General features: G+C 31.0%; 3 protein-coding genes across 3 annotated transcripts; all 3 read right to left on the bottom strand.

Moving 5' to 3' along the window:
• Nucleotides 1–743: 743 nt before the first annotated feature.
• Nucleotides 744–1,571, bottom strand: HELRODRAFT_80555 (hypothetical protein; the record flags this gene model as incomplete). Its single annotated transcript, XM_009020183.1, has 1 exon — nucleotides 744–1,571. The coding sequence occupies one exon, from the start codon at nucleotides 1,569–1,571 to the stop codon at nucleotides 744–746; it is 828 nt and encodes a 275-aa protein (XP_009018431.1).
• Nucleotides 1,572–3,857: 2,286 nt separating this feature from the next.
• On the bottom strand, nucleotides 3,858–6,813 carry HELRODRAFT_80417 (hypothetical protein; the record flags this gene model as incomplete). The annotated part of the gene is made up of 9 exons (XM_009020182.1): nucleotides 3,858–4,022; nucleotides 4,366–4,520; nucleotides 4,767–4,874; nucleotides 5,208–5,283; nucleotides 5,414–5,515; nucleotides 5,738–5,776; nucleotides 5,940–5,978; nucleotides 6,176–6,254; nucleotides 6,671–6,813. The coding sequence occupies 9 exons, from the start codon at nucleotides 6,811–6,813 to the stop codon at nucleotides 3,858–3,860; spliced, it is 906 nt and encodes a 301-aa protein (XP_009018430.1).
• Nucleotides 6,814–10,470: 3,657 nt separating this feature from the next.
• On the bottom strand, nucleotides 10,471–12,645 carry HELRODRAFT_157109 (hypothetical protein; the record flags this gene model as incomplete). Its single annotated transcript, XM_009020181.1, has 4 exons — nucleotides 10,471–10,505; nucleotides 10,821–11,073; nucleotides 11,314–11,573; nucleotides 12,555–12,645. 4 exons carry the CDS (start codon nucleotides 12,643–12,645, stop codon nucleotides 10,471–10,473), a joined length of 639 nt encoding a protein of 212 aa, XP_009018429.1.
• Nucleotides 12,646–23,241: the final 10,596 nt, after the last annotated feature.

Below are 23,241 nucleotides of genomic sequence, written 5' to 3'. Positions count from 1 at the left end.
TCAATCATTTTCAATCATACAACTTAAAAATTCACTTTTACTATAACCAAGTAAAGTAATTCAAATTGAAGTTGACTTTATATATATGTGTGTGTGTGTGTGTACATAATGTTTAATTCCTCTTTTAAAAATTGCGAAAAACGTTCTCTTTCAAAATGTATAAATTTAAGATCATGCCTTAAGTTTTTTTTTTTCAATTTTATTCTTTGTAAAAAAATTTGCGTCAAAATTTCTCGTTGTATCATTATCATTGTTATCTATATCATTATTATTAATATTTATTTATATATTTATTTATATATATTTTTGCGATTATTATTCATCTGTCTTCGTTTTTTCATTTTGGTTAGCAGATAAAACATTACCAGCTGATGAATGTTTTGTATGATGTTATTTATAAACGCGTGTGTGTGCGTGTGTGTTTGTACGTGTGTTTGTGTGTGTGTGTTCGTGTGTCTAAACTTATTTATCGTAGAATTTATTAATCATTACATATACCTGGGTATTACATAATTCTTATCATGGTGTCTTTATTATTGTAACAGTTATGGAGAGAAATTTGTGAAGTTTTTTAAAAAAAGTTATCAAAATTAACTATAAATTAAGTAAACTGTCTTTGCAATTTGCCGTGTTTCATTTTTCGATTTACAAATAAGATATGTGTGTGTGCGCGCGCGTGTGTGTGCGTGTGCGTAGGACCATAAAAATAGATATCTCACTCAAAAAAAAATGGAAAAACAAAGTCATAGAAAGTCGATGGCGTCTTTTTTGTTGTTGCTGAACGAAGACCAAAAGCCAATGTGATCAAACAAACTCGGTTCAACGAGGTAGCCACGTAAGTCGGCAGACTTCACGTAGTCATCTATCAGTAAGTCGATCGGATTTTTACTGTTAGTTCTTGACTTTTTGAGGAATTCGATTAGTTGTGAGATGTGTTTTGAATTGTAGAGCATGGCCTGTGTGCAACAGCCCGGTGTTAAGTACAACGTGTGGAATGATGAGGAGATCTCACGCCAGCGCACCGAAGTCTGTCTGCCTAAAATTAGGAAAGTGGGGAGGATTATTAGTGAGAAGAATATTTGTAAGATGATTATTGAACGCGATCGTATTTTTTTGATGAGGCTTATAACGATTGTTATGATTGATGAGATGAGTATGGATGACGAGATCAGTTCTAAGATGGTTCTAAGTTCTCTACTGTAGCCAAGCCATTTTTTGGGATAGTATAACTTCAGAAATATCCAATCGTCAGCGTGACGAGTTTCTAGATTGGATATAAAATACTTCAAAGTTTTCAAACTGCCGAGTTTCATGACAACGTCATCTTCAACAATCAGAACGTAATTTGATTTAAATGTCTTCCTCACTGTCTCCAAACAAAGTATATAATCGTCGGTTTCTTTGGCGTACGAATCGGTGGTCGGATCGAAGTTTTCTTCGGCACTTGGTGTGTCCCACAAATCGAAAACTCGAACGAAACTTGAAAGCTCGGCAGCCGTTTTGTGTTTTGTCGGTGGTCTGTCGGCATTACAAATAGCACTTTTTACTTCTTTCACGTTTCTCGTTTCCATTAAAATAGATGCGACAGTTTGGAGCAAAAAGCCAAAGTCCCAGCTCTTGCCTTCAACGAGTCTTTCGGTGGTGACGATACCGATCGATAAATAATTGTCGGTATTCTGTTTCTCGCTGTATCGAAATAGCATTTTACTAACGTTGTAACTCTGCAGAAAGTTTTTATACTCGCTATATCTCTGACGATTTTTCTCCAGAACACGTTCGACTATGTGAATATCGTTCGGTTCGTAGCCGAAAATCGGTGAGTAGGGTAATTCGATCGACACAAGGAGCAACAACGTGAAGTAAACGAGCAGGGCGATCAATATGAAAAATAGATAATATGCTGCAAACATGTTGTGAAAAATAACAAATTCTATCCTCATGTTTGCGCCATCAAATTTTTAACATTTCAAAACGTAAAAATAACTCAGACGAACACATCATGCTTGTCTCAGGTACTTTAGCTTATAATACCAAATTAACATTACAAAAACCACATTCTGATCAATATATATAACTTAATTTCCTTGCGTTCAACTAAACACACACATTCATATTTACACAGCGAACTGACTCATTATGAATGAAATAAAATTTCGATGCGTTCTATGCCAAAGTATATACAATACATATCTGTGTGTATGCCATACATGTACATAAATTGTATTTATGTATGCATAGAACATACATATCTACGAACATATAAATTCATATACACAAACATTACAAGTGTGCATGCGTAAATAGTCCATCCTTATATTACAAGCACGTAAACAAAACGTAAATGAGCAATCTTTTTTCTTGCGCTTACATCCGTAATGCTATTTTCAGTGTTTTATTCCATTTTTCATAAATATATATATACACGGTACTTTCCACAAATATGTGTGCGTACGTATGTATAGATAATATAACAAGATACCAAGATACACAAACAGGCGTGTAAAGGGTTCTTAGCTCTTCAGCTCAGTTTGATATTGTACATTTACATATCAAATACAGCTTTTGAGACTATAATTAAACGATAACATGATACCACTCACGAACAATAATTGTAAACTTATTCATACCAATGCGTCGTACCAACAAATCGTAGAATCGATTGTAGATAATGTATTGAAACAAGCCAGTGAAGAGTCAACTGAACAATACAGCTTCTTATAATCGTGCACATGTACGAATGAATGAGCGTTTGTATGTATGTATGTATACAACAGCTTATAATTGTGCACATGTATGTATGAATGCATATGTTATGTATGTATGTATGTATATATGATTTAATATGCTCTTTATTACACATTTCGTTGAATTCCATTAAAGTCAGCCGGTTGTTACCTTACTTTTGGAAGTTTTCCGACTCTCTTATCAACTTCTCATGTTCGTAACTCAAACAGAGAATCGTGAATTATGCATGTGTGTGTGTGTGTGTGTGTGTGTGTGTGTGTGTGTGTACAATTGTACATGCAAATGCATACAACAATCTATTCAAAGAGACATATTACTAACAATTTCTTTGGCTATTTTCTATTCGAAACTTTTTAGAGCAGTCAGAAATATTTACTAAAAAAAATCGACATAAATAACATTTTTCGCAAAATATTCCTATAAATCATAATAATAATAATAAACGGTAATAACAATGAAAAGAATAAAAATATCGCTGGTCACCATACATCCCCGATCTACACCTTCCGTCTCTTATGTAGACTATGCTTCGAAGTTCCTCTAACTTTTTTCAGCGTTTTCTTCGACGTCTTCATACCGCCGGCAGCCCGATCGTAATCATTATCAACACCACCTCGGCCGCCATTTTTATTTTTACCTTTAGTGAATTTCTTTCCTCTCTTCTTATTGGATGCTTCATCGTCATCTCTTGCCATCCTCTTGGCGGCTCTGGCAAGACGTTTCAAGTGAAATGTCATGAATGGATGAATAGATGAATGAATGAATGGCTGAATGAATGGATGGATGAATGAATGAATGGATGAATGAATGGATGGCTGAATGAATGGATGGATGAATGAATGGATGAATGGATGGATGAATGAATGGATGAATGAATGGATGGATGAATGGTTAAATGGACGAAAGAATTGATGATTTTATGTAGAAGTGTTAAAAAAACCAACGAAGAAATGAAAATTAGTAATAAATTAAAATGGATTTATTCATTTTATGGCAATCCAAATGTGAAATATTATTAATAAACGTGGCCAAAAAACCTTTTTGAAAAAAAGGAAACAAAGCAAAGAAGTAAAAAACGAAAAAAACGTCCAAAATAAATTAAAAAACATAAACTAAGAAATGAAACTAAAAATAAATAACTTTTTAGCTTCTTTGGCAGAAATTTCTAAATTTGCAGCTCTATTTTTATCAACCAATGGCTTGGCAGCCGACAATTTGTTGAGAATATTTAGATTCTGTTTCTTTTCATTTTCCAAACTTTTGAAGTTGCTTTCAAACTGTAATTCAATGAAGAAATTATGAACAACATCAAAGTTAACTGCAATACAATCAACTGTTACAATGATGATTTGGAAACGGATGAATTAAAAAAATGCAGTAATAACGAGTTACATTATGAATTGGAGACAGGCCTTATAACAAAGTATCTGAAAATATTATATGGACAGTTAAATGGCAAAGAAAGAACTATACATGAAGAAGTGAAGATACAATGAATGGTACAAAATAATTATTCAAATGAGTGACAACCACCAAAAACCTTCATCAATTAAAAGATAATTATATGCCACTATAATTACTTTAAAAAATAAGAAAAGATGACATTTTTTCAGCCCTGACCTTTCGTTTTTTACCGGAAGATTTATTTGTATCATTTTTGATCTTTGGATCAAATTTTCCCATGGAGGCAGTGCTCTTTCTGGCTGCAGTCATCTGGACCGTCAGATCGTTTCTGTCGTTTGGCATTTTCGTTGGCATCAGGCCTATGGCTTTTACTGTTGAAAAAATTAAAAAAAAAGATTAATGATTATTCTCCTTTTAAAAATATAAGATTATATGATGAAAATCACAAAATTATGAGACAAAAACTTCGAGATTGACACTGAAAAATTGTAGAAGTTATGAGATTAGGAAACAATGGAACTATGCAGTCACAAAATTCATCAAACACTCAATGGAAAATTTTTCAAAGTTAAAAAATTGTGAAACCCATAAAATAAATTTTTTTTTTAAATATTCACTTTTTCCTTTAGAATTCCTGGCTATGTTTCTCAACCTCTGAAGTTCATTTTTGGCCACCCTCTCCTTCTTGGCCTTGACCCTTTTGGCAAATTGGTCTTCAAATGGATCTTAAAATATCGAATTATTTTTTTATCAATGTAAAATTCACTTTTATTTATTTAAGATTAAGTGTTAAGAACTAGACATCTGGTGAAACAATCACGTGAAAATAACTCTCAAAATTATTGACCAATCAAACATTAAAAACCAAAATATCGTTTATTTGGCCAACCAATCAGAAAAAAATTGTCAAATTTTTTTAACAAAGCCAAAATTGCAAACCAAAATACTACCTAGATGAATGACCAATTAAAAAAAAAATTATCATATCAATCAACCAATTAAACTGAGGAAACAAAATATCATTTGCCCAACTGACCAATCACAAACCAGGTACTAACCAACTTGATCTGGAACCTCAATAGCCCAATCTTTCGTTTCATCTTGGCTTTTATAACCCCATCTAGGAATCCATTTCTAGATGAATAAATAAATAAAATAAATAATTTTTCATAATTTTTCAAAAATTTAATTAATTTAAATTTCAAAACAAAAAAAAATATTAATTATATAATAAAAAAGAATAAAAATGAGAAAAATTCGCTACTTTTAACTCCTCATCCCAAACCATTCGACCCCTCTTCCTCTTGTTAATTCCTTTCAACTTTGCAAATGATTCCCATTTTGTCTCTTTTTTAGCTGTAGGTAGCTAAAAAAAGAATAAAGGAATGTTGTTATCAAAGGTTATAAACGTTATTGTGGTAATTATTATAGCATTGAACAATTTTTTTGAAAGGAAAAAATTTTGTCAAAAATTTTTAACTTCAAATTAAAAAAAAACTAAATAATAACAAAATATAACAATTATATTATTAATATAAAATATAAGAATAATAAATAATGAAAGTAATTAACAAAGAAATATAATTACCCGTTTTTCTCGGGGCAGAATTGTAACTGGGGCAGGCAACTGATTTAAAATAAAATGAACTAAAATATTAATGATAGCAATTTAAAAATCATTGACACAATTAATATTTCATCAAACCTGGCAATTTCATCACCAGTGCCAAGCATCTTAACCATTACACTATCATGCCACCCAATCCATCTATTCATAATGATAAACCTACCTTTGCTACTATAATTTCATCAACTCTCTCCGTTGGTAACTATGAGGAAAAAATATGAAAAATATGTACCAATAATATCATTTTAAATAAGAATCATTTGAGAAAAACTTGAATGAATAATAAAATAATTAAACAAAAACTTATACACACACATGTATATACACACATAAACTGATGTATCCACATATATGTACACGCATACCCACACATATGTCCACACAAACACACACACATACCTCCCAGAGTTTATTAACAAGCAGTTGTACATTATCTCTTGTTAGGGCTTTTAAATACTGATCTCGTTTTGAATTTGTTCTAATTTGAAAAAATAAATTAAGACTATTGAATATAGGCAAAAACTTGAAGAACCTATAACAAATTACATATAAAACATAATAAATTATATTATGATTTTGGAAGCATTCGTATTCGCTCACTAATATAGTTAGAATAGAATGTTCACCAATTTACTTTCATAAATTAAAAAATGAAATGAATCTATCAATTTATTTGAATTTTAATTAATTAAAAACCAAAACTAGAGTCCTATAGAATAGAGAATCATAACTCCATGTGTAAGTCTTTTTTAATTTATCATGACATAATCGTACTCGATTATAGGTTAATTTAATTATACATTTCAATTAAATTATCACTCAGGCGTTTGTTCTTGTTTATCGCTCAACTCTAAAACATTGCCAAACGTAAAAATCCGGATTACTAACTTCAACAAGCAATCGTCCAGTGAATTCTGATCAAACAACAACATCCTCCCCACGTCAATTTCGACATCGATCAGCTTGTCAACCCTGATGAGACTTTTCTTCAGCTCGTCTTCATCGTCTATCTGTCTCACAATTTCTCCAACGTCCATCGCCGAGTTAACCACGTTTTCAATCGCCATGCCAGCTTTTGTTTCCATAGTTTAAAACGAAATTTAAGTAAAGAACAAAGAACGAACAGTCAGCCCTTCAAATGTTTGTTCATTGTCTATTGCATTCATCATTTCTGTACTATAAATTTTGAATCTAGAATACAAAATTTAGCCATTTTAGACAACTTTGAATGTGAATTTATTTGAAATCATTTTTACAGAAATACAAATTTCTAAACTATTTATTTGAAATGAGTAATTTTTATTTAAGTAATAAAGAATTGGACCAGTATAACTATAAAGACAGTCTATTGTTAGGCATAAAGTACATTCTATTTTTGACACATAAGCACCTACATACATATATAAAATACGTCCTACCTCGGGAAACCGGGTCTCTGGACGCAAAACGAAGATTGATTGATTGATACATATATAAAATGAAGTGAAGGTTTGGCATGGTATAATAGTTTTTGGGAGTGCCTACAACATCAGCTTCAACACATTTTGCCTTCATTTTTAATTTAAACTCAACATGAACTTAGGAACTGTCATAATGAAATGAAACACAAAGAAGTAAATTAACAAAATAAAAATAAAAAATGTAGAACTGTTCCTAAATTTAAATAATTAAGATTTTTAGACAGTAATGGTGAAGAGAAACTAGAATAAAAGTTAATTTTGCAATGCAGTCAGTGCCTTTTTCAATTCACTAGTAGCATAATCAAGAGCTGTTTTTTCTTCCTAAGTAGAAAAATGAAAAAAATACAAACAATTAATAGCAATATTTTCCAATAATAATTAAATCATTAAATAAATTAAATTAACATAACGAAAAAATATTTATAGAATAACAAAATTAATAATAAAAATATGCAAATGTACATATAGAAACAGATATCAATAGAGACATTACTAAAAGTAACAGCTGCATTCCATAAATTTAGAAAGAGAAACTGAATTTTATTAAATCTAAAAAAATTCAAAATAATTAAGGATCACTTTATTTATACGGTCTGTAGCTGCACCATTTTTAACTAGCAACAAGGCATCTTCGACTCTACCCTCCTGGCAAGCTAGGTGCCTAATTTATGTTAATGAGCTGGCTAATCAATTTAAAAATCCAATCAAAATAGTATAAACTCAATGTATAAAAATAAAAAAACAAAAGAAAAACAAAAAAGATACTAAAAAATAGAACAAACAATGGTGTATTTCCCTCCTTATCACAGGCATTAATGTTAGATCTATGTTTTAGCAATAATTTTGAAATTGATGTTCGACCCAAACTGCAACTTCTATGCAGTGCTGTGTGGCCATATTTGTCGGCTATGTAGCAGTCTGCTTCATTTTCTAGCAGTATTTCTGCAATCTTTTTTAATTTAATTTAGGAATCAGTTGGAATTTATTATTATTATAGAAACAATTAGTTTAAAAAATACAAAATCAACAAGCCTTATGATGATCTTTAGAGGCAGCATAATGTAAACTTGATGTTCCATTAGAATTAACATGGTTCACATCAGCACCTTTTGCTATTAGGAGCCTAACTATAAGTTCCTTACCAGCAGAGCAGGCAATCATAAGAGGGGTCCACATCATCTATTTAATTTGAAGGAAATTTATTATTTTAGAAAATAAACATGAAAAAATATAATTAAAAATAATATAAATTTGAATTAATTACAAACTCAATAAGACCTATCATAACATAATGATCTCATAACATGCAATATTGACGAAATAAAAATACTAAAAGTTTTGAAAATAATTATGGAATAATAACTATAAAAAATATAATAAGTAATAAGAATTAAACATAATATATAATTATAATAAAATATGACAAACATCATCAATGCAGTCCACTTCAAAATGCAATTCATCAATCAAACGTCTGATGAACTGATCTGAATCACTCAGGGCTGCCCAGTGTAATAGTGATCTTCCTGACTTTGGTTTTTGGTTAGCGTTAGTTATGGAAAGAAAAATAATATTGAAAATAAAACAAAAAAATAATTAAATCAACAATTAATTAATTAATAACACAAATTGTCATCTGATTTATTTACATTTTTATTTTAACTTGTCTCTATCCTGTTTTATTTGCTTTCCCTTTACTAATTTACTTTCAATTTAATTATCCACTTGATTGATAAATTTCAATTGTTGCTATATATATTTTATATAGTACTATAAAACTATAAAATAAAAAAAATTACTAAAAAAAATTAAAAACAAAAACCCAACTGAATCAGTTTGCCGAATCCAGGTTTTGCTTTCAGATTCAATTAACGGCATGACTTTGTCAATTTTACCCTCCCTAACCAGCATACAACATTCTTGAAAATCAGGTTTTACCGCAGACGAACTCATTATTTAGTAAAATTGATAACAATATTGGTTAGCAATTCTTAATAATCTGGAACAGTAAATTAACTTTTAAACAGTTGATGTATTAAATTACTTCAAGTTTAATAAACCATAGTAACGAAGGGTTAGAATTAAACAAAAGTTCACAGCAATTCTTGCTCATAAATATTAACATTCTAAAACGAAAAACATTGCCCTACACCAACAGTTAAGTCAGAATATCAACAAAATAAAATTGGTTAAAGCGTTACATTTTTTCCCGAGTCCTGGACAATTATTAAAGAAATGGAAAAAAGGATTAATGCCGCTGAGATGTGGTTTTTGAGAAGAGTTGGGAAAATTAGTTGGTCTTTTCATATCTCCTATGAAGATGTATTAAAACAGTTTGGTCATGACGGGGACAGCTTTTTGGTCACATCTTGTGGAAGGAACGAATGAAAAAGCTAACAATTACTGAAAAGATTGCAGGGAGAAGAGATGGCGGTCAAAAACGGATAACATTCGTGAAGTCCTGTTATATTCTGTATTTTATCTGCGAACACTAGTGTAAAATTTACTCAAAACGAATAAATTCGAGTACCACAGTATTATAGAAGATATATACTGGTCAAACTATATATCCTTTATTTGAATATTCATATATATATATATAAATATATATAAATAAATATATATATATATATATACGTTTTAAATGAACAAACTAAGAATCTCGAAACATTTGGTAACATATTTTTGTACAGAAATAAAGTTGAACTGAAGGATTTTTTAATAACAAGATGAAAAAAAAGACATTCGAACTTGAACAAAAGCTTTAACAAAGAGAAAAATTATTAATGAGATTTTGCCAAAGGCACATTATGTAATACTAGCACCACCACCAGACTACCTCTACTAGTACTACAACTTCTGCTACTACTACTAATGCTATACTGAAATTGAACAAAAGACAAATAATGATGATGACTGGCATGATAGTATCAGTAACAAGGCTGCAATGGCAATAACGAAATATTAACAATTAAAACGTGGATAAAGGCAATAATAATAACAATAATGATAATAATAATAATAATAAATAACAATAACAATATGATAACAGCAATAATGACGTAACTAAAAATACTGACAAGAATATAATAAATGTTGTACACATGCATTAGCGTTGCAGTATAATTCAAGATAATCATCAACAGGACTTTATTGAAATCAATCATTCTTTCATTTTTTCTTTCATTCATCCATCCATCCAATTATTCATTCATCCATCCATTTACTTATTCTTTAAATCTCCAAAGTTAAGCCTTTTCCTTTGACAACTGAAAGTGTAATTAAATTTTGAAAAATCATTATAACACAAGTATTATTACCATTTATAAGTTTTTCAATACTACAAATAAACATACACACACAAACACACACAAAACGTACGCAATAAATAAAGCCCACACATAACAACAAAAACAAACATACACACACACACACAGACACACATACATACATACACAGACATACCCAAAACATAAAAACATACACAATAAATTAAGCATAACACACACAACAACAACGACACACAAAGAAGACACATACAAACAATCTCCACACAAAAAAATTTATCCAATAAAAAGGCTAACTCCTGGTATAATACAGATAGAAAAAGTCAAGGTAGAACACAGTCTGTACACAGCCGGCCACGGTAGGTATCAATTGGAACCAACTCTCATAATGGTACCTGACCACCCAGTTACAAAGATAGAGAGCCCTATATATGCCGAGTGCAAACAAATAATGATAGGTTATTGTTTCGGCCTCGCCTTTTTTACTCAGCATATACAACTGGGGTAGGATGGCTACTGATTCTAGGTAGATGGAAAAGGTCCAAAGAATCTGATAAGACAAAAATAGATTTAAAAGTGAACCTAACTTCGAAGAATAACTGTAAAAATTTCACATCTAGATGCTGAAGGAATTTGTGAAAAATTTAATTGTTATTAATATTACTATCAATTTATATCAAGTTAAAAAGTATTCAAGCAAATGTAATAGATAAAAATTGACAAATAACTGACAAAAAACTATAAATATAAAATCAATAAAAATATAATTAGTAATAACAATAATAATTACTTCAAGTATAGTAGTGGCCTCGTTAAGAAACGCCGCCAGCACCAAAGAACCAACGATGAGAACGCTAGAGTAGAAAGTATCGTAATCGTAGTCGTAAGTCGACCTAAATCTACCATAAATTAAGTATATGGTAAGTAAAGTCAGCAGTATGTAGACTGCTTTCATGATGGTGTTGTAGTAGGATATGAAGATAGTAAATAGATCTAGATAACGTGTTATGAAGACCAGGGCAAAGAGTATTTGAGATTTTCCTGACAATCCTGTTTTGTGGATTAAATTCAAAATTTAAATGTTACTTTTACAACTTATTTGTTTATGATTATACATTATATAACAAGTAAGCATGATTACTGTCTAATTCATTATTAAAATTTAAAAAATACTCTTCTAAAAGTTTATAAAAAAGTGAATATGTAGTAAATTAAATATCTCTTACTTATAAAATAAAATCTAACATAACCCAGCAAAGAGAATAAGGCTCCTTGGCCGCTTAACTTAAGTAGGATGAGTGGGGTTCTTATTTATTTTAATAAATTTAAGTAAATAAATAACAAAAATTAAAATTTTATAATCAACATGAAACTCAGTCATGCAATCAATCAATTAGCTTATAAAGCGCTATTTCCGCGATGTTCAACAGCGCTCTTCAATGAATTTTGAAAACAGATGGGTCTTGAGATCCGCTCTGAACTTCGCAAGTGATGGAGAAGTAGTCAGAGAAGTAGGTAGAGAGTTCCAGAGAAAAGGGCCAGAAAAAGCAAAAGCAGATTTGGCAAAAGAGTGTTTAACACGAGTTAAGAAAAAGCGAGAAGAAGAAGATGATCGTAAACCGGGGCCTTTAGGTTCAATTAATATATCAGATAAATACTTAGGAAATAATTTAGAATGAGACTTATACATGAACGAGCAAATTTAAAAAATTATTCTATATTTTATAGGTAGCCAGTACAAGAGAACAAGATATGGAGATATATGAGAAAAGAAAGGGGCACAAGCAACTAGACGAGCAGCAGAGTTAAAAGCTTTACTTAAAGGATAGAGTATAGAGTCAGGAAGACCATAGTAGAGCGAGTTACAATATAATCAATCCTAGATAAGACTAACAAAGTAACAAGGAGTGAATGAGTTGTGGAATATTATGTAAAAACTAAAAAAGCGTTTAACTATGGCTTGTCCTTAGAAAATGCCTTAAATTGTCTAAATGAATAAAATAGAATTATAATTAATAAAATAAAATTTACCAGCGCAAGACTTGGTCCTCCATATTTTGAAAATTAGGATGACAATTGCAAACAGATGAGACAAGTCACCACACAATCTAAAAACGTTCATTCTGTTGTCTTTTTAATAATTATTAACTTTTAAATTTATTAATTTTGAACTGTTAGTTTTTAAATTAAATGAATTTACTTAAATATTTCAAATTTAAATTAGATTTGAACGCAAAACGATCACGTAACAAGCAGTTGCAGATTAAAAAAATTTGTGATGTGTCAATTAAAAGTTAACTTTCATCGTAAAGTTAAAACACAAAAATATCAAGCGCCTAACTCGTTTTTATTGAGTTACATCATATTTATAGAATTTATAGAATATATACACATATATATTGATATATAGAATATGCTATATTTTATAAATATGAGGTGTATATATTATGTTATTTATTACTTATTATTTATGTAAACATAGGTATGCATGTACGTAAAACTTTGCAAGGCTATATAATCAAAAGAGTTCTGGCATCATTTCCCATAATCTTAAATAATGAAAATACGATTTAGCTAAAGTGACTGGAGTGGCGTTACATCGTTCCTTTTCCAGTAAGCCATAGTGTGATGAAGGAAGATGCAGTATCTTATTAAGTACTTGAACGGTAAATCAGAAGTACGCGAGAGTGCCGTGAGAAGTTGCTGGTACCTACTTGCATAATGAACCAGGTTTCTATCTTTGTAAATACCAGCCAAACATCTAATGTTACAAATTATCCAATCCAGTTAGTTCTATTCTATGTCAGTAACGATTTCTCTTTAAGCTACATATTTTCGTTTATTATTATATGATTGCACGAATCTATCGATACAAGTATCTGTAATTTCCGTAAGCCCGTTGCTTTAAAAACACCAAAAATCTTTTAAAACGTTTTATGATTTAACACTTATTCAACATATTTTGAATTAGTTAATTACTACTAAAGATTTTTACTTCCTAGCAACCCACTCTTGCTTGACAGGTACATGTATACAGTCGATTGCATGCCAAATGGTGTTAATATTTATGAAACGTATGACACATTAAAAGGATTGTTTATGATCTATTTATAGACAGATCTTATTATTAACACAACAACGAATGTTTGTGATATATTTATAAATAAAATTATTAACACAACAACAAATTAATTATAATAATAATTATTCTTCTCATTATTATCATCGTTTAACATAATTAGAGTTATTTCGTCATGGTTAGACTAGAAATTGCAAGCATTGCAACAAATGTTGAAAAATATTTCGATTTAAAGTGATTTGAAAGAACTTTCAGGTTAATTAAACGTACTCTTTCATCTTACTTATCAGATATATTAATTGAATCTAAATGCCCCGGTTTACGATCGTCTTCTTACTCTCATTTCTTCTTAACTCGTGTTAAACACTCTTTTGTTAAATCTGAGTTTGCTTTTTTCGGTCTTTTTTCTGGGACTTTCAACCTCCTTCTATAAACTATCAACCTTCTCTGACTTTTTCTCCATCACTTACGAAGTTCAGAGCGGATCTCAAGACTCACCTGTTTGCAAATGTTAATGAGTAGTGCTGCTGAACATCGCGGAAATAGCGTTTTAGAAACTGATTGATTGAATGACTGATTGATTGATTAATTCCATTCTTTCTTTTTTTTTACTCTCTTTCTCTCTTTCTCTCTCTCTTTCTCTCTCTTTCTTTCTCTCTCTCTCTCTCTCTCTCTCTCTCTCTGTGTTATTATTCCGAACAAAAGCGATAAAACTAAAAAGAAGGAAATAGAAATTTAAAAAGTAAGCAGTAGATAGTGATTAAATTTGTACAATTGATAACGGAAATAACACAGTAAAAAATAATAACGAAATAATAACGAAATAATAACGAAATAATAACGAGATAATAAAATATGAATCGGTCATAAACTTAAATGGCATTGCTTTTGCCGTTGAATTCGCCAAAATCTCAGAAATTTCTCATAATTAAGTGAGCAGACGACACTTAATCTATCTAATTTAAAATCGGCAAAGAATATATCATCTTCATTATTATTATTATTATTATTATTATTGTTGTTGTTATTATTATTGTTATTATTATTATTTAAGCAAGTTTTTTCATTAAATTTTATAGGTTTATTTTGCTTGCGATGGTTCTTCAGGCTGGATAGGCTCCAGTCTGATTTTTGTTGGATTCTTTTAATAGTCTTTTTTATTATGACGTAACTATCATTATTATTATTGTTGTTGTTGTTGTGGTGGTGGAGGTGGTGGTGGTGGTTGTTGTTGTTGTTGTCCGTGTGTCTCCCTGTTATCATTTCTCCAACGAAAACTGAAAAAATAGATCAAATTTTTTAAACAGCAGCTTCTGCTGCTGCTACTACTGAGACTACAACTACTACTACCACTACTACTACTACCATTACTACTACTACTACTACTAATAATAATAATAATAACAATAATAAAAAAAATAATAACTAATACAAATATAATTCGGTTACCAAAGTGTGAATTGCAAATGGCCGCCGATAATTCATCTTCCGTGCATTCCATGCATTCTGCATTGTTGTTATTGTTATTATAATTATAATTATTATTATTATTGTTGTTGTCTTATTATTTTTATTATTATTTAACGTTATTGCTTTCAAACAAATCACTGCTTAGCTGCTCCATTGTCATTCTTATAGAAATCCAAACTTAAAAGCAGTAATACAGTTATCGTAAGCATGGTAGAGCGTAATACAATGAATGCAGTAGTAAAAATCACATTTGAGTATGTACTTATGTATATGTGTGTGTGTCAGTGTGTGTGTGTATGTGTGTGTGTGTATTTGTGTGTACGTGGTTGTCATCGTCATCTTCTTCATTGTTAATTTGTGACAAACGTCAGATAACATGCTTATTTGGCCGGCTCCTACCAAACATGATGAAGAAGATGACGATGATGATGATGATGACGACTATGTGGAATGATAATGGTGTGATTATAGGTCTTTAACAATAACAAAATTAATTTTATTTGATTGGTAATAAATTAACTTAAATGGCATATTAAATGCATATTTGAAGTAAATCAATTTCTATAGACAGACAGAGACGGAGAGACAAACACACACACACACACACTCTCACACACACACACACAAGCAAACATTCATACAACATACATACAAACTTAATTATTTGTATTAGTATTATTAAACAAGTTCGGTGGCTTAACATTATTAAAAGTACAATACAATTACTTTGTATATGTGTATACATACATACATATATATATATATATATATATATATATTTGCAAAAATAATAACAATAATAATATAATAACATTAATTATAGTCATAATAATAATATTAACAATAATAATAATATACATTTGTCGTGCCGAGCTTTAACGAGGCTACAAGTTGGACGAGTTGACGTGCGTTTTAACTTTAGTTTTGATTATGATGATGATGATGATGGCGACGATGATGATGATGATGATGGTGATGATGATGATGAAAATGACATCAACAACACGAGTAAACATTTTAATTTGTTTAACCTGAGTTAACTGTGCTAGAGATGAAAGAATGATTGAATGAATGATTGAAGGGATGAATGGATAGATAAATAAATAAATGAATGAATGAATAAACGAACGAATGGATGAATGAACGAATGAATGAACGAAAAAGGAATGAACAAACACAAAAGCTAACTATCATAAGCGTTTAGTTGTTCATACATAACTCACTTTCGTAAATTAACCAACGAATGAATGAATGAATAAATGAATAAATGAATGAATGAATGAATGAACGAACGAACGAATGGATAAACACGGAGACTAACTTTCATAGGGCGTTTGATTAGTCCAGATAAAATCCATTTCCAATCTTCCGAAAATATCCGACAAAATGTTTGGGACTGATTCGATGTAGAATTTTATTTGGTCGATATTGTCGCTGGCGTTCGGCGAGAGACATGTACTTCTGCTGCTGCAATGTTTTCCATATGTATTTTGTTCATTCATTCGGTTCTTTCATTCATGCATTCGCCATTAGTTCGATCATTCGTTCGTTCGTTCATTCGTTCGTTAATTCAATTGTTTTTTCGTCCAACGATTCATATTATTTATCTATCTTTAAACTCATCAATTTATTCACTCACTCTTCTATTGGGCTATCAATCTATCCATCAAATCATCCATCCATTCATTTATTCATTCATCCATTTTTCGCTCGTTCAACACTCACATATCGATAAACTTCTTATCATCAGTTTCTCTCTGAAATTTCACGTTGGCGTCGAAGGCCTTCAGGACGAAACAGAACATTCTAGAACCCTGTCATAATAATAATATTAATAATAATAATAATTATTATTATTATTATTAATTATTATTATTATTACTATTATTATTATTATTATTATTACTAGTATTATTATTATAAATACTTTGAACGACACAAGCATGTATAAAACTCGCCAACTTTGTCAACATCGTCCGATGAACGATGGAGAACTTGGCGGGAAAATGGCTGATCCTGACGATATGATGGTTTATTCTGGCGCGAAAATGGAAGATTTTGGCGGAGAAGTGGGCGATTCTGGCGGGAAAATGGAAGATTTTGGCGAGAAAATGGAAAATTTTGGCGGGAGAAAGTCAACTGTAGGCCCCCGTATGGATTCACCCACTTGATTCTGCCTCTCTGGCATTCTGTTTGATGGTTGTGAACAACCATCTCGCGACTTTCTGCGTCACTAAAAATTTATTATCATTTATTTATAATTTTATTATTATTATTATAATATAATAATAATAATATTATTATTATAATTATAGCGAACCTAATTATAGTATCGCAATCCGTGCTATATTCCCCATCAGCACTGGACTCATGGAGATGGATGGTAAATAATAATGATAATATTGAAATGTTTTTTAAAATTGTAAAGCGCTTCATGATGATGTTATTGTCGTTGTTGTTGTTGTTTTTGTTGTTGTTGTTGATGTTGATGTTGCGGATGCTTATGCTATTGGTGAATTTTTGGTTGTTGATGTTGTTGTTATTGGCGTTGCTAATGTTAATGTTGTTGATTATGTTGCTGTTGTTGCTGTTGTTGTTGTGGTTGATGTTGACGTTGTTGATGTTGTTTGATCATGGCTAATTACTGTGAGAAAACAATTTCCTCGGTGTATACACGTGTGTCTGTTGATAAGAATGTTTGTCCGCTGGTGATTGCTGTAATTCAATACTTTGTTGATGTAGTTGTTGATGTTGTTGTTGATGTTGTTGTTGATGTTGTTGATGTCAATGTTTTATTAATGTTGTTGTTGATGTTGTTGTTGATGACGTTGTTGATGATGTTGTTGATGATATTGTTGTTGATGTTGTTATCAATGTTTATGTTGATGTTTTGGTTGTTGTCAGCAGTTTATGTGACATCAATTCAGTCCCACCTTCTTGTATTTTAACACCTTCCAAAATCAAGTTTTAACGCGGATTAGTATCTACATAAACTTGCCACAAAAAAATTCACATAGGCATAAAAAAACATGTATTAATACATACATGTACATTTTAAATTGTATACTGTTTGTATAAACAAAATAGTTATACAATAACTATTTGTAATAAAAAAAATACTAAAATACACATACATACCTACATATAAAACATACATACAAAATCTACAGGCATTTATACAAAAATCAACTTTGTATTAACTCAAATCAATGTTTAATCGAGGACTTAGGCAGAGTTGACTGTCACTCATCACTAATATTTTATATTGATGTATGTATGTATGTATGTATGTATGTATGTATGTATGTATGTATGTATGTATGTATGTATGTATGTATGTATGTAAGTTTGTATGTATGTTTGTATGTATATATGTTTGTATGTTATATGTATGTATGTATATATACATATCAATATAAATGTGTGTATACATGCATGGAATGGTGCATTAATCTGTTGCAAGTAATTCACTTAGTCATTGTTTGTTATTGTTAATATTTGGCTTTTGGTCTGCACACTGAATGTTATTGTTATTTTGATGTGTTGTTGTTGTTGAGGTTGTTGTTATTATTATTATTATTGGTTGTAAAAGTAGTAGTAATAGTAGTATTAGTATTAGTAGTATTAGTAGTAGTAGTAGTGGTAGTAGTAGTAGTAGTAGTAGTAGTAGTAGTAGCATTAGAAGTTGTAGTAATAGTAGTAGTATTAGTATTGTTCTAACCATAATTGTAGTAGTAATAGTAGTATTATTATTAGTAGCAGTAGTTGTAGTGGTAGTAGAAGTAATATCGAAGCCATAATGATTATCTAATCAACAACATCAACAACAAGACAACATCAAAAACATCAATAATGTTACTAGAAAGTAATAGTAGTAATAATAATAATAAAAATAATAACTATAGTTTGATATTATTGTTATTAGTATTATTTTTACTCTTCGAAAAGTCATTGTCTGACTTGTGCAAGCTCGACAATGTATAAGGCAAAGCAGCGTTAAGAAGCTATGTGGCTTATAAATAAATTATATACATGCATATATACACACACACACACATACACATACACACGCGCGCGCATACGCACGCACACACACACACATATATAAATATATATGTATATAAATATAATTATATACAACTATACGCATTATTCATTTATTGGTATTTGTGGCAGTTGTTAATGTAACATGGGACTTATGAAAATATATGTATATATACATATATATCATAAAAGAAGAAAGAAGGAGAAAGAGAAGTAGAAAGAGAAAAAAAAGATAAAGCGAGAGAGAGAGAGTGAAAGAGAAAAAGAGAGAGAGAGGATGAAAACAAGTGAGGCAACCCCAAAACGCAGATGTTACTCTAGATTGACTAAGCGGAACGGAAAAAAAGAAAGTTAGAATGAATGTATGAATGAATGAATGTAAAAATGTATGAATGAATGAAAAAAAGAATAAATGATTGATTGAAAGAATGCATGAATAAATACATGTATAGATGAACGAACAAACTAGCCAACGAATGAATGAACAAATGAACGAACAGATGAACGAATAAATGAATGTGAAAATGATGGAATGAACGGATGAACAAAAGAAAAACAACAATGAAAAAATTATGAATTTATGTAGCGCTTTATTATTCGGGGACTCGCATATCAGCCCGCACGACAATGGTGGCATTATGAAGGCTAGCCATTGCAACAACAACAACAATAACAACAACAACAACAAAAATAATAGCAATAATAATAATAATATCATTACTACTACTCCTGCTTTTACATCTTCTACACTTACTTCAACAACTACTACTACTGCTGCTGCTACTACTTCTGCTATACCCACTGTTATATCTAACAATAAAATCAACAACAATATTAATAATAATACAAATAATAATACAAATAATAATAATAATAATACAAATAATAATAATAATACAAATAATAATAATACTAAATTATTGGTACACGAAAAAGGTGTTTGTAGATTTGACGAACAAGTGAACGTCGCCATTGAAGCAATTATTGATCGATGGATGGATGATGGATGAATGAACGAACGAACGAACGAACGAACGATTGAATGAATGTACAAGTGAATGAATGAATGAATTGATATATGTAGGCCCGGAAGAAAAAATAGATGAATGTGTGTAAGGATGGATTTGGTGCGAGTTAGATAGAATTAATAACTGAACTAAGGAATGAATAAATGAATGAACGAATGAATGAGTGAGTGAACAAATGAATGAATGGACAAATAAATGAGTGAATGAATGAATGATAGACTCAAAAAAAATCCGTTAGATTTACTCCCCAATTGGCTGACCGAACCAAATAAATTAAAAAAACGTTAAAACAAAAATTTTTGTTTTAATAAACTGCTTCTGCTAGCATTACAACAACTACTACTTTAACTTCTACTACCGCTACAACTACTACTACCGCTACAACAACTACTACTGCTACTACTACTACTACTACTACTACTGCTGCTGCTGCTGCTGCTGCTGCTGCTGCTTCTACTTCTACTACTACCAAAACTACTACTACTATAAAGAATAAAAAGAAGAAATATCAAAAAAACCGTAGCATATGTTTTCAAACAATTACCATCATTACGAGAAGACATGCGTGTGTGTTGGCAATAATAATAATAATAATAATAATAATAATAATAATAATAATAATAATAATAATAATAACAATAGTAAAAATGTGTGTATGTATATTTAGGAGTTTGTGTAAATAATTGTGTATGTATATGTATATGTTATTTACGTATTTGTATGTGTGTGTGTGTGTGTGTCTGTGTCTGTGTGCGTGTGCGTGTGTGTGTGGTGTGTGCATGATTTATAGTGTGTACATTTTTTTTTAGTTCTGTTGGTAGAAGACAACAGAGCAGAAATTGGAGGGTTATCGTTGCTTAGCAACAATGTTTGAGGTTCAGCTTTGTTTTGTTTTGTATGCTATTTGTGTATTTTTTGTATTTTATTGTTTTTTTTTCAAAAATTCTTTCCTACCTGTTGATCAAATTTGTTGCTCTAGTGGCTGAATTAATGTGGGTGAGCTTCATTTTGATGATGACGACGACGACAATGATGATGATGATGACGATGATGATGATGACGATGCTGATGATGGTAGAACCGGTGATGATTTACTGTTTAGAGTTGAGAGAATTGATACACTGACTTTGATGACGCCATAACTCAACTACAAATTGACTACGTGATCAGCAACAACATCGTCATCGTCGTCGTCGTCATCATCGTGTTTTACTTTCAACATCATTACCATCATTCCATCATCATCATCATCATCGCTAACAACAACAACAACAACAACGACATCATAATCATCACCCTCCCGACTATACGCACACGTTAACAGCACGTCATATCCGATGACGTCAGAGCGGCATCGATTTATCTAGCGCCCCATTTCAAATTTGTCAGAAGAACCCTTAATAGATGGTCGCACTGACCACGTGATGTGTGTGTGTATGTGTATGTATGTGTGTGTGTGTATGTGAGTGTATATGTGTGGATGTGTGTGTGTATTTATTTTTTTCCTCCCTATAAAAATGTTTTTCCAAGATAGATCTATCGGCAGGATGGAGCGCTTGAGAAAGTCATCAGCCCGTTGTGAACATACAAATTCTGTAATTACTCACAAAAAATAAAAAAAAAAGATAGACAAACTAATACAAAATGATACAAAACATACAAAAAACATACAAAAATATGCAAATAATACAAAAAAAAACCGTATGATTGATATACAAATGTTGTTGAAGAACATGAAGAAGTATTGAGAACAGATAACTGCGATTAAACAAAAGCTTACAAAGCTGAACTTACAAGACTACACACACATGCGCACCACACCACACACACAAGCCACACACACACGCACGCACACACACGCACGCACACACGCACGCACACACACACATGCATTCATACACAAGGGTGCGGTGCGGAAGCAATCTATTCATCATATAATGCTATTTATTGACACCTTCAAAAAAAAAAAATACAAAAAAATACAAAAAATACAACAAAATACACATGATAACAATAATAATAATAAAATTTGCGAGCGTGTGTTTGAATCCAAAGTTTAAAACAATTACAAAGAAATTAATAAATTCCTATCGTATACTCGCCTAATGTTTTTATTTACTAAAACTATAAATGTAGAGAGAGAGAGAGAGAGAGAGAGAGAGAGAGAGAGAGAAAGAGAGAGAGAGACAGTTCATTTCAGGTGACATCTGCTGTTTAAATTAAAAGCCCACATTTGAGAAAGATATTAACTATTAATAAAGTTATTCAATATTGAGTGGAGTATTGCGAGCGTTTTATGTAGGAAACCATACAGCAAGCCAACATGAACGGGGCGAAAAAAGAGAGGTCGTCAGTCCCCCTACCAAATTTCACTCGACTTTCAAATTTCTAACATTTTCAAAATTTCGACCTCCTCACTGGTCAAATCTCTCTACATCCGTCACTCAAAAATCACAATCTTCTACCTGAAATTTTGTATAATGATATTACAATTGCTTTGCCGGTAACAGTATTGTTGATGATGTTGTTCGAAGATAAAATAGATAGTATTATTATTGACAGTTATAAAATTAGCTTAGGCGGGTAGAACGCAGATTTTTGTGTTACTATTCATTGCTTGCCTGGTTCAAGCACAGTCTGTTCTATAGTGAAAGTTGGTCTGCTGCTTGCTTGGCACCCTATTTGAGAATAACCAAAAATGTGTATACTTTTTGTCATGTAGTTTATATGTGTGTACGTGTGCGTGTGTGTACGCACGTTGTGTGGCGTTTATTAGAGTCGTGTGGTGTGTGAAGCTTCTTGCGTTGGTGTGCTGCCATCATCGTTAACGCTGTTTCAACTGGCGTTGTCGTCGCTGTCGTCACCATCATCATCATCATCATCATCATCACCATCATCATCATCATCATTATCATCATCATCATCATCATCATCATCACCATCATCATCATCATCATCATCACCATCATCATCAGGGGCTTGCAGAGAAATAACCAATCATCGTCACGCACGCATTGGTCTCTCTCTTTCTTTCTCTCTCTCTCTTTTTCTTTCCCTCTCTCTCTTTTTCTCTTTCTCTATCCCTCTCTTTCTCTTT

The sequence above is a fragment of the Helobdella robusta genome (genome assembly GCF_000326865.2).
Source record: "Helobdella robusta unplaced genomic scaffold HELROscaffold_27, whole genome shotgun sequence".
NCBI lineage: Eukaryota > Metazoa > Annelida > Clitellata > Rhynchobdellida > Glossiphoniidae > Helobdella > Helobdella robusta.
Note: the sequence above shows the minus strand (reverse complement) of the source record. Positions and strands in the feature narration are given on the sequence as shown.